At 45.2% G+C, this 18514-nt stretch overlaps 1 protein-coding gene across 1 annotated transcript; it reads left to right on the top strand.

Annotated features, from left to right (window-relative positions):
- The first annotated feature begins 6157 nt into the window (after window positions 1-6157).
- Window positions 6158-9120, top strand: LOC127303986 (L-type lectin-domain containing receptor kinase IX.1-like). The gene is made up of 2 exons (XM_051334700.1): window positions 6158-7593; window positions 8475-9120. The coding sequence occupies exons 1-2, from the start codon at window positions 6158-6160 to the stop codon at window positions 9118-9120; spliced, it is 2082 nt and encodes a 693-aa protein (XP_051190660.1).
- The last annotated feature ends 9394 nt before the right edge of the window (window positions 9121-18514 follow it).

Here is an 18514-nt window from a genome sequence, read left to right as displayed (position 1 = left end):
ATTAATGAGTCTCTCTTTATAATCAATGATATAAGGATTATCAGTGTAACTTTCATTGCAAAAATTAAGGATAGAAGAGACATAATCTTTAAGGTCCTTACAAACAACACAAGTTTCATAATTTTTAACCATGAAGGATTCTATCTCAGAGGCTCCCATAAATATGACAAATTGTTCTACCTCTTCAAACCCAAAATGAATATAGCTATTCCGATTATAGTTCTTAATTAAAAATTCCTCACTAAAGCCACATTGAAATTTAAGATGTTTAGTGTCCTGTTGAGAACAACAGTTTATATCATGGCATTTAAGCAAGATTTTAGCAATTGTATTCAATTTTTCTATCACAGCACTCATCACTTTTCCCGCTCTTGATTCTCTATAATTATTATAATATTCTATAAGCTCCAAGTAGGTTGTAGGTTCTCCCATAGCAACAGTTTTTAATTTTTCGGTTTTTCAAATTTTTATGGATTTTCGGGTATATAAGGAAAATAAAACAAAACAAAAACAAACTAGATAAAAGTAAACTAAGCAAAGTAATACTAGACAGAAATAAACTAAGCACAAATAAACTAGACAAAAGTAAACTAAGCAAAACAAAATAAAATAAAACAGCGAGAGAGGTAGAGTGTACTCCCCAGGTGAACTTATGAGTAGAGCTATGCCTCCCCGGCAACGGCGCCAGAAAACAGTCTTGATAACCCACAAGTATAGGGGATCGCAACAGTCTTCGAGGGAAGTAAAACCCAGATTTATTGATTCGACACAAGGGGAGGTAAAGAATACTTATAAGCCTTAACAACTGAGTTGTCAATTCAGCTGCACCTGGAAAAGCACTAGTAACAGGGGTGATGTGAAAGCAGCAGTAATATGAGAGCAGTAGTAACAGTAACACAGCAGCAGTAGCAGTAATATGAGAGCAATGGCACCAGAAAATAGTTGATACTACTTCCAATGTCATGTAGAACGAGTATATGATGATGAAAGATGGACCGGGGTTCCCAGCTATCTACACTAGTGGTAACTCTCCAATAACAAGTGTTGGGTGAACAAATTACAGTTGGGCAATTGATAGGATTGAAATAGCATTAAGACAGAACATCAAGATCATTAATCATGTAGGCATGTTTCCCATATATAGTCATACGTGCTCGCAATGAGAAACTTGTACAACATCTTTTGTCCTACCAGCCGGTGGCAGCCGGGCCTCAAGGGAATCTACTGGAAATTAAGGTACTCCTTTTAATAGAGCACCGGAGCAAAGCATTAACACTCCGTGAAAACATGTGATCCTCATATCCAAGCCTTCCCCTCCAGTTGTCCCAATTTCTGTTACTTTGGGGCCTTTGGTTCCGGACATAGACATGTGCATACAACTTGTAGATACAATCTAAGCAATAAGTATAGAGCTTAAATCTAAGATCATGCCACTCGGGCCCTAGTGACAAGCATTAAACACAACAAGATTGCAGCAACAATAACTTCATAAACTTTGTAGATAGACAATCATAACGTAACAATCCATCGGATCCCGACAAACACAACACCGATTACATCAGATGAATCTCAATCATGTAAGGCAGCTCATGAGATCATTGTATTGAAGTACATGGGAGAGATGATACCAACTAGCTACAGCTAGAACCCGTAGTCCATGGGGGAACTACTCACGGAGCATGATGGAGGCGATGGCGTCGATGGAGATGGCTTCCGGGGGCACTTCCCTGTCCCGGCAGGATGCCGGAACAGAGACTTCTGTCCCCCGAAACGGAGTTTCGCGATGGTGGCGGCGCCCCTGGAGTCTTTCTGGAGTTTCGTCAAAAGGTATCGCGTTTTTAGGTCGAAAGGGCTTATATAGGCGAAGAGGCGGCGCAGGAGGGGCAACAGGGTGCCCTCCCCATAGGCCGGCGCGGCCAGGGGCTGGCCCGCGCGGCCCTATGGTGTGGGGGCCCCAGGCCTCCCCTCTGACTCCCCTTCGGTGTCCTGGTCCATCTCGGTGAATTATGATGTTTGGTCTTCGTTTCGTCGAATTCCGAGAATATTGCCCGAACAGCCTTTCTGGAACCAAAAACAGCAGAAAACAGGAACTGGCACTTCGGCATCTTGTTAATAGGTTAGTTCCGGAAAATGCATAAAAACATTAAAAAGTGCAAGCAAAACATGTAAGTATTGTCATAAAACAAGCATGGAACATCATAAATTATAGGTACGTTGGAGACGTATCAGGCACCAGCGAGCTCGTGCCTCCGCCTTCGAGATGGCTGCCACCTGCGCGATGACGGCGTCCTCCTCGTTGGAGCCGTGGAGGTAGTCGCCCGCGGAGAACATCGGCTCCCGCGCGGGGACGAGCTCCTCCTCGTCGGAGCTATCGTAGACGGGGGCCGTCGTGGGCGACTCGAGCCGCCTGACGACGAGCCCTCGCCGCTGTTGGCGTACCTCGTGAGCTTCCCTTGGGGCGTGAGCCCCCAGTTCGTTCACCGGCGGGCGCTGCGCTTGCGCGTGCCCTCCGACCGGTTCTACTACCGGCGTTCCACATTGGTGCGGAACACGGGCGGGGGGGGAGTCCCCGCCGCCCAATCCCGCGCCGCGCCCTATTAAACCACCACGGGAGGCCAGCGCGCCGCGGAGCATGGAGGAATGGTGGCTGCTGCGAGCTGGATTGCTCGCCGGAGCAGAAGCAGGCGGCGGTGGAGGGAGTGGAAGCAGCGGAGGGGAGTAGGGTTTGAAAACCGAACTCCCCTCTGATACGCGTAAAGCACACGTCCGTTGGGAAACCCAAGTGGAAGGTATGATGCGTATAGAAGCAAGTTTCCCTCAGTAAGAAACCAAGGTTTGTAGGAGCCAAGAAGCACGTTGAAGGTTGATGGCGGCGAAGTGTAGTGCGGCGCAACACCAGGGATTTCGGCGCCAACGTGGAACCTGCACAACACAATCAAAGTACTTTGCCCCAACGTAACAGTGAGGTTGTCAATCTCACCGGCTTGCTGTAACAAAGAATTAAATGTATAGTGTGGATGATGATGTTTGTTTGCGAAGAACAGTAAAGAACAATTGCAGTAGATTGTATTTCAGATGTAAAGAATGGACCGGGGTCCACAGTTCACTAGCGGTGTCTCTCCCATAAGATAAATAGCATGTTGGGTGAACGAATTACAGTTGGGCAATTGACAAATAAAGAGGCATAACAATGCACATACATATATCATGATGAGTACTATGAGATTTAATTAGGGCATTACGACAAAGTACATAGACCGCTATCCAGCATGCATCTATGCCTAAATAGTCCACTTTCAGGTTATCATCCGAACCCCTTCCGGTATTAAGTTGCAAACAACAGACAATTGCATTAAGTATGGTGCGTAATGTAATCAACACAAATATCCTTAGACAAAGCATCGATGTTTTATCCCAAGTGGCAACAGCACATCCACAACCTTAGAACTTTCTGTCACTGTCCCAGATTCAATGGAGGCATGAACCCACTATCGAGCATAAATACTCCCTCTTGGAGTTACAAGTATCAACTTGGCTAGAGCCTCTTCTAGCAACGGAGAGCATGCAAGAACATAAACAACATATATGATAGATTGATAATCAACTTGACATAGTATTCAATATTCATCGGATCCCAACAAACACAACATGTAGCATTACAAATAGATGATCTTGATCATGATAGGCAGCTCACAAGATCTAACATGATAGCACAATGAGGAGAAGACAACCATCTAGCTACTGCTATGGACCCATAGTCCAGGGGTGAACTAATCATACATCGATCCGGAGGCGATCATGGCGATGAAGAGTCCTCCGGGAGATGATTCCCCTCTCCGGCAGGGTGCCAGAGGCAATCTCCTGAATCCCCCGAGATGGGATTGGCGGCGGCGGCGTCTCTGGAAGGTTTTACGTATCGTGGCTCTCGGTACAGAGGGTTTCGCGACGAAGGCTTTAAGTAGGCGGAAGGGCGGAGTCGGAGGAGTCACGGGGGCCCCACACGCTAGGGCCGCGCAGGCCCCCCTTAGGCCGCGCCGCCCTAGTGTGGCGGCGCCCCGTGGCCCCACTTCGTTTCTCCCTCAGTCTTCTGGAAGCTTCGTGGAAAAATAAGCCCCTGGGCGTTGATTTCGTCTAATTCCGAGAATATTTCCTTACTAGGATTTCTGAAACCAAAAACAGCAGAAAACAGCAACTGGCTCTTCGGCATCTCGTCAATAGGTTAGTGCCGGAAAATGCATAATAATGACATATAATGTGTATAAAACATGTGAGTATCATCATAAAAGTAGCATGGAACATAAGAAATTATAGATACGTTTGAGACGTATCACCCTCAGCAGCCCCTTTTATTACGGGGTGGCCGCCGAGTTTCTCGGGCTCCCCCAAACTTGTTTTACGGGCCAGGCCACGAGTTCGGGCTCCGTTTTGGTCCATTTTCGATCTGAACCCGTATTTTCGCCATACTTTTTCGATTTCGGCCAGTTTTACGGTTACTGTTAGAGATGCTCTTACATAGGTACATATACGGGCGGAATACAATAACGCCACATATAGACCGATCCTAACATATGGGATCTGACTAGAAGGGGGCCCATTTGGGTCATAGATTTCGAGTTCTAAATTCTTACTAATTAAATGCATTCGTACCCTAAATATCATGAGGAAATTAAGAGCATCTCCAGCCGCGTCCCCCAAAGCGTCTCCCAAACCGCGCCGGATTGAGCGTTTGAGGGACGTGTTTTGTTCGTGCCGCCTTTGGGGAACGTCGCTCCCCAGCCGCGTCCCCCAAACGCGGCCCCAATCAGGAATTCAAATTGTTGCATTCAAAAGAGATCGTTCCCGCCGAATCGTCGCGATCAAAGTACTAGGCGCGCGATCATATTACAGACCATAGTGTGTGCTAAATTAGAAGAAGAGGTTGATCGTCGGCGACGTATCCTGAGTCGACGCAGGCTCGTCGATCACGACGACCTCGTCGCGATCTGCCTGGTGTTGTGCATGCTCCGTCTGCTCCGCCGCCGTCGCATAGGCCGACGATGGTGTAGCAGTCGAAGACGCGTCAGCCGACGATGGTCCATCCTTCCGGCTTCATCTTCGGAGCCGGCGCTTTCCGCGGCTTCGCGAACGGCGCTTTCGCCCCTTTCGTCGCATTGCCCGGCGGCTTCTTGGTCGCTTTCTTGGCCATCTTTTTGGGGGCTATCGGCGGCGCCATGGAATGGGGAGAGGGTAGCGGCGGTGGGTAGACGGCGGGAGAGGGTAGCGGCGGCGGGTGGACGGCGGGAGGGAGAAACAAATCGGCGGGATAGGAGAAATGAATCGGCGGCGGGATATGTGTTGGGAGGCCAGAAATGCGCGGTATGGTGGGAGGGGCGGGATTTGGCGGGAATGGGAGACGATTTTTCACTGAGCCGCTGACTAGTCGGGCCCGCGTCGGTTCGCCTCGCTTTTTGTTGTGTCCGGCGCCCCGAGCCCCCGGGCTCGGGGCGCCGGACACCGTATCGGACCGCGCCGGAGAAAAATGGGCTTTGGAGGACGCGGCTGGAACGCATTTTTTGTCCGGCGCGCCCCAAATCCCTTTGGGGAACGCTTTGGGGGACGCGGCTGGAGATGCTCTAACACGATGTCAAAAACACATTTCATTTTCCCTCCACGGAGACGTCCAATGGCGCCCTACCTCTCCCTATTCCTCAGTGTAGTTTCCGGCAAAATGCTGGCGTGCGTGCGTGCGTGCCGGACAGAGAACAGTGAGCATGAGCGTTAAAAAAGCAGAGAGCATGCTTGGACTTAGTCAGACAGCACAGATCTCATCAAGGAGATTACGAAGAAGTGCGTTGTCGTTTGGCTTATGCCATGTGTTTGACGGATACCACAAAAAAGACTATTAGAGCTGTGGACACTATGCTACGAACGCAAGTGCTCGCCCGTCGAGGTTTCCGGCCTGCTGCTGGTTATGGTGCCGAGCCATTTCGTGTATATATGGCCAGCCCTTGCATTCTGTTCAACGGTGCCAAATAGGGTGTCAAGCGGCGTCCCGCTTTAGTACTCCAAAGATAGAATTTAGGCAAATTAGTTGGTAGATCCGAGGGAAAGATAATGAAGGGGCCTGGGAAAAGTCTGTCCGGCATCCCGCCCGCATTGTAACCCTAGCTAGTGCCAAATGACGCAGCGTCGATATATGGCTGCTGCGTGCTCGCTTCAACGGCCACATCTCTCCTTGCTTCACTTTTGCCTCTACTACTCGATATGGTCTCTCCACTTTCATCGTGGTGCTTCACTTTCCTTCAACTTCACCTTCTCCCAGCCCGGTGGCCACGGCACCGGAGACTTGATTTTCCAGGGCGACGCTCGGTTCGACTCCGACAAGACGCTGATCGAGCTAACAAAGAGCAACACGAGCGAAAGCATCGGGGACAGCATAGGCCGGGTTGTGTACGCAAAGCCAGTGCCGCTCTGGGACGCCGACACCCGTGAGCTCGCCACATTCACCACCACCTTCTCCTTCCAAATCAAGGCAACCAGTAATCTCAGTGGCGATGGGTTGGCTTTCTTCCTCGGGTTTTACCCGCCGACAAACCCCGCCAACAACCGTGGGAAGAACATGGGACTCTACCCCGAATACCCCGGGGCAGGACCTGTGATGGTTGGCAACGACCGGGCCGTGGCAATTGAGTTCGACACCTTCGTCAACGAGGACATCGGAGACCCCAGCAACAGCCACATGGGCATCGATGTCAACTCCATCATCTCCCAGGTGTACACTAATGTAACCTCCCCTGGCAGGAACCTCACGTCCGGAATCTCGATGATTTGTGTGATCAGCTACGATGAAGCACAGGTTCTATCTACTAATCTCCGGATCGGCGACGCGACATACCACGTCAACACAACTGTCGACCTGAGGCAACAATTACCTAGTGCGGCGGCTGTCGGTTTCTCCGCTGCTACTGGCACAGCGGTTGAGCTACATGAGATACTGTCCTGGTCATTTACCTCCACCATGGGTGACAGTCAGCCCCACCAGCCTCAGCCTGAGACACCTGCAAGTCCTGCAACAAAGAGTCCCCACAAGAAGGTTCCGTGGATGCTTCTAGCTGAGGTAATTGTAACTACCGGGTTTATTGTGATCGTGTGCATATTTGTTGGTGTTCGTCGATGGCAGCTTTTCATAAGAAAGAGGCGATACACAACTCTTGCCAAGGGCCTTGAACATTTCGATTATCATAAGCTGGAGCGTGCAGCAAACACTTTCGCGGCTGGAAATAAGATTGGCGAAGGCGGTTCGGCCTGTGTTTATCAAGGTGAACTGGCATACCCACCACGGTCGGTGGCGATAAAGAAGTTCAAACTAGAAACGTCCGGTCAGGGGAGGGAGGCGTTCGAGGCTGAACTCGGTATCGTCAGCCGCCTCAGGCACCGCAACCTGGTCGAGCTAATTGGCTGGTGCTACGACAGCCAGAGAAACCTGCTCGAGTTCATATGCTGGTGGTGGGACGATAGGTACACACGTCTCGTCCTCGTCTACGAGCTTGTGTCCGAAGGTGGTCTTGATCAACACCTGCACGGGGACAAGAGCTGGTTACCATGGTCCAAGAGGTATTTCAAACAACTCTTCGTTACTCTTATGCAATGCAAGAGTGTGTTTTTTTTGTGTGGACCGATGAATAGCACATATAGCACAATTTAGTTATGTCACTGGCAAATTCTTCCTTTATATGTTTATCTTTGTTTCTTTATAGTTTGATGAATCTCAATCATTATATATCAATATTATTTTCACAGTATAATATATAATTAATTCTATTCTGAATCATGTATATGTTACGTTGTGACAACTTGGGCACCCTACTTTTTCATTTTGACAGTTTGAACCACATTTTGAACTATATATTCCACTTTGAACCACATTTCAAAGTTTGATTTAATATTAAAATCAATATAAGAAATCATGACCACTCTGAGGAACATCTATAGGTGTTTCTCATTTGTTATCTATACATAGGCTATGATATATTATATTGATTTTGAATCATGTATTTGTTACATTGTGACAACTAGGGCCCCCTAGCTTAGCTACATCTTAATTTTCCCACTTTGAACCACATTTCAAATTTTGGTTTAATGTTAAAATTAATATACGAAATCACAACCACTCTGAAGAACATCTATAGGTATTTCTGATTTGTTATCTATACATAGGCTATGATATAATATATTGATTTCCATGACAACTCGAAATCTCAATTGTGATTCAAAATTGGAATATTCAGCTTATATCTTTTCAATCAGTAATACCCATTCTTAAGCGAGCCGATAGCTGATCTTTTGCTTGGAGCTTTCAAATTCCTTTGGCGGTTTTCACAATGTAACAAATAAGTTGTCAAAATGGGATATACTATAGAATAAATTACATTGCTTAACTTTGTTGACTGAAATTAGCTTGAGCCATGTGTTAACGTGCATGCTTTGACGAACAGGTACGAAATAATCGTCGGCCTAGGGTCAGCAATACAATACCTCCATGTAGACTGTGAGCAACATCAGCAGTGTATCGTGCATGGGGATATTAAATCGAGCAACATACTGCTCGACTCATCGTATAATGCCAAGTTGGCAGACTTTGGATGTGCAAGGTTTGTTCACCATGAAACTGGTTCCAAGACAACAAATGTCGTACAGGGCACTTACGGGTATATAGACCCCGTGTTCATGAATACGAGCCAGCGGAACAGGGAGTCGGACATCTATAGTTTCGGCGTCCTTCTGCTAGAGATGGTCTCTGGCTGGGACCCGACTATCCAAAATAAGCCCCCATTGCCGTCACGGGTAACGGAATTGTACCAAAGCGATGCGCTCGTGGAAGCCGTAGATGAAAGGCTGATTGGCGGCGAGGGCGAGTCCAGCTCTGCCCGGCGCCAGATGGAGCAAGTGCTACTAGTCGGGCTCATGTGCTTGCACCAGGATCCGAGCAGCCGGCCGTCCATAGCTCAAGCCATGGATGCCCTTCGATCGGAGGACGACAGGTTTGACATCACTTCACGGACGCGGCGGTCTCCGTCGTTGTCAATACAGGTCTCTGATGGCGTCCACTCTTCCACTACCAGCTGGTCTGATGATCATTAGCTTTTCCACTTGATACGTATGCTGAATCTAGTTTAGCTTGACTATCTCTTGTTTTCATGCCACCATTTTTGGTGAATGCGCGCCGTGGCCGAGAAGTTGTTAAATTCTGTATTGCTATGGTTCGCTTGATTTGTGGAACAACTATCGGAACTCACCAAGCTGGATTAGCATAACAATTAGCCATTTGGTTTCAGTTTAAAGTAAAACGCGGCCCATGGTGCATGAACTTGGCAGCGATGTGCACATCACTACATCAGTCACTCAACTTGCAAAATTCAGTAAACTGGTCACTAACTTGTAAGACTACTAATCAGCACGTGCACTTTTTTTTTTGAAATGGGAGAAATATCACCCCAGATTCTGCATCCAACGATGCACACGGTTTTTTTTATTAGATTGTTCACAAAACTTTACAATGACAATACAAAAGATCGACCTCGAAGCCACCTCACTAAACCTACAGTGGGATGAAGGGATGACAATACACCAACTCACATCATCCAAAAAACCAAATGCCTTCCCAAACCGTCCAATAGCAGGTAAGAAGCATATTCAGTCAAGCAGACTCTCAGCGCACGCCAACGCACACTCCACAGAAGTTGCTACCGCCATCTTCCTCGACTCCATCTTCAAGAGAGATCATCACATTAACCTTGCAAGACCTACCGTCTATGCCACCATGACGCCAGACGGTTCCACCATCCTGCACGCATACATCATCCCGCATCCGTCATCGATACCCTGTAGCACCATGCCACCGAGACTCGGCGCCAACAATGTGGTAGATGAATACCACTCCACCAACATCCGCCAACATCCAGCCGCTGCTCCAAAAATGATGCCCCAAGAGGTAGAACGACGCAGGTAGCGCCGCCATCGTCCGATTCGAGAGACCCGGATCTAGAGTTTCCCCCGGAGCAGCACGAGTGAGTAGATGCAGGTTGCGACAGCGATGCCTTCAAGAAGGTAACGACGCATAACGTCGCAATCGCCCGCCATGACCAGGATCGGAGCACGATTTTCACCGGCAGCCACACATCTCCAACTCGCCGAGTGGAGTGACGAGACAAGCAAAGACGATGCCTTCGACAAGGTAACGACGCCAAGCGACACCGCCATCATCCGCCAAGCTCGAGAGCGAAGCACAGTTTTCACCGGCTGCCCCGTCACCCTAAACTCGTCGTCGACTGGATCTTCACCGCCGGAGATCTGTGTGGGATCCCAAGATCCCCCACCCCAGATCCCAACGAGGCCGTCCACCTCCGGGAGGAGGTCACCGCCGCCATGCCCGAGGCCGCCGCCCCGGCTCCCATGTGATGCGGACAGGGCATCCCGTCAAGCGGAGGAGAAGGCGCAGCAGTCGGCCGCCTCCAGGCCCCAAGGGCCAAGATCGATGCGGCCACGCCACAACCGCAGCCGCCTCGCCTTCCGACCGCCGACGCCGCGCACCACCACCAGAGGAGATCATGGGCACTGATACGTCTCAAACGTATCTATAATTTCTTATGTTCCATGCTAGTTTTATGACAATACCTACATGTTTTGTTCACACTTTATATCGTTTTGATGCGTTTTTCGGAACTAACCTATTGACGAGATGCCGAAGGGCCAGTTGCTGTTTTCTGCTATTTTTGGTTTCAGAAATCCTAGTAAGGAAATATTCTCGGAATCGGACGAAATCAATGCCCAACATCCTATTTTTCCACGAAGCTTCCAGAACACCCGAGAGCAACCAGAGGGGGGCCACAGGGCCACCAGACGCCAGGCTGGCGCGGCCAGAGGGGGGGCCGCGCCCCCCTACTGTGTCACCGCCTCGTCAGCCCTCCGACTCCGCCTCTTCGCCTATTTAAAGGTCCCTGACCTAAATCTTCGATACGGAAAAAACACGGTACGAGAAACCTTCCAGAGCCGCCGCCATCGCGAAGCCAAGATCTGGGGGACAGGAGTCTCTGTTTCGGCATGCCGCCGGGACGGGGAAGTGCCCCCGGAAGGCATCTCCATCGACATCACCGCCATCTTCATCAGCGCTGCTGTCTCCCATGAGGAGGGAGTAGTTCTCCATCGAGGCTAAGGGCTGTACCGGTAGCTATGTGGTTAATCTCTCTCCTATGTACTTCAATACAATGATCTCATGAGCTGCCTTACATGATTGAGATTCATATGAGTTTTGTATCACTATTAGTCTATGTGCTACTCTTGTGATGTTATTAAAGTAGTCTATTCCTCCTTCACGGTGTAATGGTGACAGTGTGTGCATCGTGTAGTACTTGGCGTAGGTTATGATCATAATCTCTTGTAGGTTATGGAGTTAATTATTACTATGATAGTATTGATGTGATTTATTCCCCCTTCATAGTGTAAAGGTGACAGTGTGTATGCTATGTTAGTACTCGGTTTAAATTGCAAAGATCTATTATGCTCTAAAGGTTACTTAAATATGAATGTCGAATGTTCTGGCGCTTGTTAACCCCGGCTTGAGGGAGCTCTTGTAGCCCTACACAACGAATGGTGTTCATTATCAAACAAGAGTATATGTAGCACAAAGGAAGAGAACTTATTTATTTATGTGATCAATGTTGAGAGTGTCCACTAGTGAAAGTATGATCCCTAGGCCTTGTTTCCAAATACTGCAATCATCGCTTGTTTACTGTTTTACTGCATCTTTACTTCCTGCAATATTACTACCATCAACTGCACGCCAGCAAGCACTTTTCTAGCGCTGTTACTACTGCTCATATTCATTCATACAACTTGTATTTCACTATGTCTTCGCCAAACTAGTGCACCTATACATCTGACAAGTGTATTAGGTGTGTTGGGGACACAAGAGACTTCTTGTATCGTGATTGCAGGGTTGCTTGAGAGGGATATCTTTGACCTCTTCCTCCCTGAGTTCGATAAACCTTGGGTGATCCATTTAAGGGAAACTTGCTGCTGTTCTACAAACCTCTGCTCTTGGAGGCCCAACACTGTCTACAAGAATAGAAGCACCCGTAGACATCAAGCACTTTTCTGGCGCCGTTGCCGGGGAGGAAAGGTAAAAGGCACTCATACTCCGGTCCCAGGTAACTAAGTACTTTTCTGTTGCCATTGTGTGAGTGTTCGAAGCTATTTCCTTTAGATCCTGCAATTGCATCTTTTTGTTTCTTGTTTTACACTAGTAAGGCTTAATGGAAGACAACAACAAAATGAGAGATCTTTATGAACTTTATCTTGAACTAGGACATGATGTGTTTGAAGAGAAAATTAAAAAACCCATGGAACTTATGCATGCTAATGGGAATGTTATTAGTATGAATGCTTTGAACACCATTGTTGCTAATGCTATGGAAGAATTTAAGCTTGGGGAGGTCGGTTTTGATGAAAATGATCTCTTTAGCCCTCCGGGTATTGAGGAGAAAGTTTATGTTGATTATGATATGCCTCCCATATATGATGATTATAATGATAGTGGTCTTTTGGTGCCGCCTACTATGGAGGATAAGTTTAATTATGATTACAATATGCCTCCTATATTAGATGATGAGAATAATAATGATAGCTACTTTGTTGAATTTGCTCCCACTACAACTAATAAAATTGATTATGCTTATGTGGAGAGTAATGATACTTTTATGCATGTGAATAAGAATACTTTATGTGATAGTTACATTGTTGAGTTTGTTCATGATGCCGCTGAAAGTTATTATGAGAGAGGAAAATATGGTTGTAGAAATTTTCATGTTACTAAAACACCTCTCTATATGCTGAAATTTTTGAAGTTACACTGGTTTATCTTCCTATGCTTGTTACTTTGCTCTTCATGAACTTGTTTATTTACAAGATTCCTATGCATAGGAAACATGTTAGACTTAAATGTGTTTTGAATTTGCTTTTTGATGCTCTCTTTTGCTTCAACTCCTATTTTTTGCGAGTGCATCATTGAAATTGCTGAGCCCATCTTAATGGTTATAAAGAAAGAACTTCTTGGGAGATAACCCATGTGTTTATTTTACTACAGCACTTTTGTTTTATATTTGAGTCTTGGAAGTTGTTTACTACTGTAGCAACCTCTCCTTATCTTTATTTTATTGCATTGTTGTGCCAAGTAAAGTCTTTGATAGTAATGTTGATACTAGATTTGGATTACTGCGCAGAAACAGATTTCTGTCTGTCACGAATTTGGGCAGGGTTCTCTGTAGGTGACTCAGAAAAATCTGCCAATTTACGTGCGTGATCCTCAGATATGTTCGCAACTTTCATTCAATTTGAGCATTTTCATCTGAGCAAGTCCAGTGCCTCTAAAAAATTCGTCTTTACGGACTGTTCTGTTTTGACAGATTCTGCCTTTTATTTCGCATTGCCTCTTTTGCTATGTTGGATGGATTTCTTTGTTCCATTGACTTCCAGTAGCTTTGTGCAATGTCCAGAAGTGTTAAGAATGATTGTGTCACCTCTGAACATGTGAATTTTTGATTATGCACTAACCCTCTAATGAGTTTGTTTTAAGTTTGGTGTGGAGGAAGTTTTCAAGGGTCAAGAGAGGAGGATGATATACTATGATCAAGAAGAGTGAAAAGTCTAACCTTGGGGATGCCCCCGTGGTTCATCCCTGCATATTTCAAGAAGACTCAAGCATCTAAGCTTGGGGATGCCCAAGGCATCCCCTTCTTCATCGACAATTTATCAGGTTTCTTCTCTTGAAACTATATTTTTATTCCGTCACATCTTATGTACTTTACTTGGAGCGTCTGTGTGCTTTTCTTTTCGTTTTGTTATTTTCATTCTATGAATAAATACATGCTTGTGTGGGAGAGAGACACGCTCCACTGTTTCGTATGAACACATATGTTTTTAGCTTTATCTTTAATGTTCATAGCGAAGGTTGAAACTGCTTCGTTCATTATTATTTGGTTGGAATCAGAAAATGCTGCACGTGGTAATTGGTATAATGTCTTGAATAATTTGATACTTGGCAATTGTTATGCTCATATAGATCATGTTTAAGCTCTTGCATCATGTACTTTGCACCCATTAATGAAGAACTACATAGAGCTTGTTAAAATTTGGTTTGCATGATTGGTTTCTCTAGAGTCTAGATATTTTCTGGTTAAGGTGTTTGAACAACAAGGAGACAATGTAAAGTCTTATAATGCTTACAATATGTTCATATGTGAGCTTTGCTGCACCTTTTATACTTGAGTTTGCTTCAAACAACCTTGCTATCCTAGCCTTGTATTGAGAGGAATTCTTCTCGTGCATCCAAATCCTTGAGCCAAAAAACCATGCCATTTGTGTCCACCATACCTACCTACCACATGGTATTTCTCCGCCATTCCAAAGTACATTACTTGAGTGCAACTTTTAAAAATTCTATTCTTTTCCTTTGCAATATATAGCTCATGGGACAAATAGCCTTAAAAACTATTGTGGTGAGGAATATGTAGCTATGTATCTTATTTCTTATAAGTTGCTTGTTGAGCGGTAACCATGTTTCTGGGGACGCCATCAACTTTTACACCTTTGTTGAATATCATGTGAGTTGCTATGCATGTTCGTCTTGTCTAAAGTAAGGGTGATTTTCATGATCAAATGGTTTGAGTATGCATATTGTTAGAGAAGAACATTGGGCCGCTAACTAAAGCCATGAATCATGGTGGAAGTTTCGGTTTGGACAATTAATCCTCAATCCCTTATGAGAATTTTATCTATTGTTGAATGCTTATGCATTAAAGAGGAGTCCATTATCTGTTGTCTATGTTGTCCCGGTATGGATGTCTAAGTTGAGAATAATCAAAAGCGAGAAATCCAATGCGAGTTTTCTCCTTAGACCTTTGTACAGGCGGCATAGAGGTACCCATTTGTGACACTTGGTTGAAACATATGCTATGTAATGATAATCCATGTTAATCCAAGCTAATTAGGACAAGGTGCGAGCACTATTGGTATACTATGCATGAGGCTTGCAACTTATAAGATGTCTTATACATAACACATATGCTTTATTACTACCGTTGACAAAATTGTTTCTTGTTTTCAAAATGAAAAGCTCTAGCACAAATATAGTAATCCATGCTTCCCTCTGCGAAGGGCCATTTTTTTACTTTATTGTTGAGTCAGTTCACCCACTTCTTTCTATCTTAGAAGCAAGCACTTGTGTCAACTGTGCATTGATTCTTACATGTTTACCTATTGCACTCGTTATATTGCTTTATGTTGACAACTATCCATGAGATATACATGTTACAAGTTGAAAGCAATTGCTGAAACTTAATCATCCTTTGTGTTGCTTCAATGCATTCTACTAAGAATTTATTGCTTATGAGTTAACTGTTATGCAAGTCTTATTGATACTTGTCTTGAAAGTACTATTCATTAAAAGTCTTTGCTATATGATTCAGTTGTTTAGTCATTATCTTTACTATCACTTCATTCACTTCATATGCTTTACAATAATGTTGATCAAGATTATGTTGGTAGCATGTCACTTAATAAATTATCATTGTTATCGTTTACCTACTCGAGGGCGAGTAGGAACTAAGCTTGGGGATGCTTGATACGTCTCAAACGTATCTATAATTTCTTATGTTCCATGCTAGTTTTATGACAATACCTACATGTTTTGTTCACACTTTATATCGTTTTGATGCGTTTTCCGGAACTAACCTATTGACGAGATGCCGAAGGGCCGATTCTGTTTTTCTGTTTTTGGTTTCAGAAATCCTAGTAAGTAAATATTCTCGGAATCGGACGAAATCAATGCCCAGCATCCTATTTTTCCACGAAGCTTCCAGAACACCCGAGAGCAACCAGAGGGGGGCCATAGGGCCACCAGACGCCAGGCTGGCGCGGCCAGAGGGGGGGGGCGCGCCCCCTGATGTCTACGGGTGCTTCTATTCTTGTAGACAGTGTTGGGCCTCCAAGAGCAGAGGTTTCTAGAACAGCAGCAAGTTTCCCTTAAGTGGATCACCCAAGGTTTATCGAACTCAGGGAGGAAGAGGTCAAAGATATCCCTCTCAAGCAACCCTGCAATCACGATACAAGAAGTCCCTTGTGTCCCCAACACACCTAATACACTTGTCAGATGTATAGGTGCACTAGTTCGGCGAAGAGATAGTGAAATACAAGTAGTATGAATGAATATGAGCAGTAGTAACAGCGCCAGAAAAGTGCTTGCTGGCGTGCAGTTGATGGTAGTAATATTGCAGGAAGTAAAGATGCAAGAAACAAGAACAAGCGATGATTGCAGTATTTGGAAACAAGGCCTAGGGATCATACTTTCACTAGTGGACACTCTCAACATTGATCACATAATAAATAAGTTATCTTCCTTTGTGCTACATATACTCTTGTTGGATGACGAACACCATTCGTTGTGTAGGGCTACAAGAGCACCTCAATGCCGGAGTTAACAAGCTCCACAACATTCGGCATTCATATTTAAGTAACCTTTAGAGCATAATAGATCTTTGCAATTTAAACCGAGTACTAACATAGCATACACACTGTCACCTTTACACTATGAAGGGGGAATAAATCACATCAATACTATCATAGTAATAATTAACTCCATAACCTACAAGAGATTATGATCATAACCTACGCCAAGTACTACACGATGCACACACTGTCACCATTACACCGTGAAGGAGGAATAGACTACTTTAATAATATCACAAGAGTAGCACATAGACTAATAGTGATACAAAGCTCATGATCACATAAAGATCACATGGGAGAGAGAGATGAACCACATAGCTACCGGTACAGCCCTTAGCCTCGAGGGACAACTACTCCCTCCTCATTGGAGACAGCAGCGTTGATGAAGATGGCGGTGGTGTCGATGGAGAAGCCTTCCGGGGGCACTTCCCCATCCCGGCGGCATGCCGGAACAGAGACTCCTGTCCCCCAGATCTTGGCTTCGCGATGGCGGCGGCTCTGGAAGGTTTCTCGTACCGTGGCTTTTTTTTCGAAGATTTAGGTCAGGGACCTTTATATAGGCGAAGAGGCGGAGTCGGAGGGGGTACGGAGCCGCCACACAATAGGGCGGCGCGGCCAGGGCCTGGGTCGCGCCGGCCACATGTGTGGGCCCCCCAGGGCTCTCCTCTGGTGGCTCTCGGGTGTTCTGAAAGCTTCGTGGAATTCTAAGATGTTGGGCGTTGATTTCGTCCAATTCCGAGAATATTTCCTTACTAGGATTTCTGAAACCAAAAACAGCAGAAAACAGGAACTGGCACTTCGGCATCTCGTCAATAGGTTAGTTCCGGAAAATGCATAAAAACGATATAAAGTGTGAACAAAACATGTAGGTATTGTCATAAAACAAGCATGGAACATAAGAAATTATAGATACATTTGAGACGTATCAAGCATCCCCAAGCTTACTTCCTACTCGCCCTCGAGTAGGTAAACGATAACAATGATAATTTCTTAAGTGACATGCTACCAACATAATCTTGATCAACATTATTGCAAAGCATATGAGATGAATGCAGCGATTCAAAGCAATGATGAAGACAATGAGTAAACAACTGAATCATATAGCAAAGACTTTTCATGAATAGTACTTTCAAGACAAGCATCAATAAGACTTGCATAAGAGTTAACTCATAAAGCAATAGATTCAAAGTAAAAGGCATTGAAGCAACACAAAGGATGATTAAGTTTCAGCAGTTGCTTTCAACTTCAACAAATATATCTCATGGATAGTTGTCAACATAAAGCAATATAACAAGTGCAATAGGTAAACATGTAAGAATCAATGCACACAGATTACCAATAGTGCTCGCACCTTGTCCTAATTAGCTTGGATTAACACGGATTATCATTGCATAGCATATGTTTCAACCAAGTGTCACAAAGGGGTACCTCTATGCCGCCTGTACAAGGGCCTAAGGAGAAGGTTCGCATTGGATTTCTCGCTTTTGATCATTCTCAACTTAGACACCCATACCGGGACAACATAGACAACAGATAATGGACTCCTCTTTTAATGCTTAAGCATTCAACAACAGATAATATTCTCATAAGAGATTGAGGTTTTGTGTCCAAACTGAAACTTCCACCATGATTCATGGCTTTAGTTAGCGGCCCAATGTTCTTCTCTAACAATATGCATACTCAAACCATTTGATCATGAAAATCGCCCTTACTTCAGACAAGACGAACATGCATAGCAACTCACATGATATTCAACAAAGGTAAAAGTTGATGGCGTCCCCAGAAACATGGTTACCGCTCAACAAGCAACTTATAAGAAATAAGATACATAGCAACATATTCAATACCACAATAGTTTTTAAGCTATTTTTCCCATGAGCTATATATTGCAAAGATAAAGAATGGAATTTTAAAGGTAGCACTCAAGTAATGTACTTTGGAATGGCAGAGAAATACCATGTAGTAGGTAGGTATG

The sequence above is a fragment of the Lolium perenne genome, chromosome 5, assembly GCF_019359855.2.
Source record: "Lolium perenne isolate Kyuss_39 chromosome 5, Kyuss_2.0, whole genome shotgun sequence".
Lineage (NCBI taxonomy): Eukaryota > Viridiplantae > Streptophyta > Magnoliopsida > Poales > Poaceae > Lolium > Lolium perenne.
This window is presented reverse-complemented; position numbering and strand designations above follow the sequence as displayed.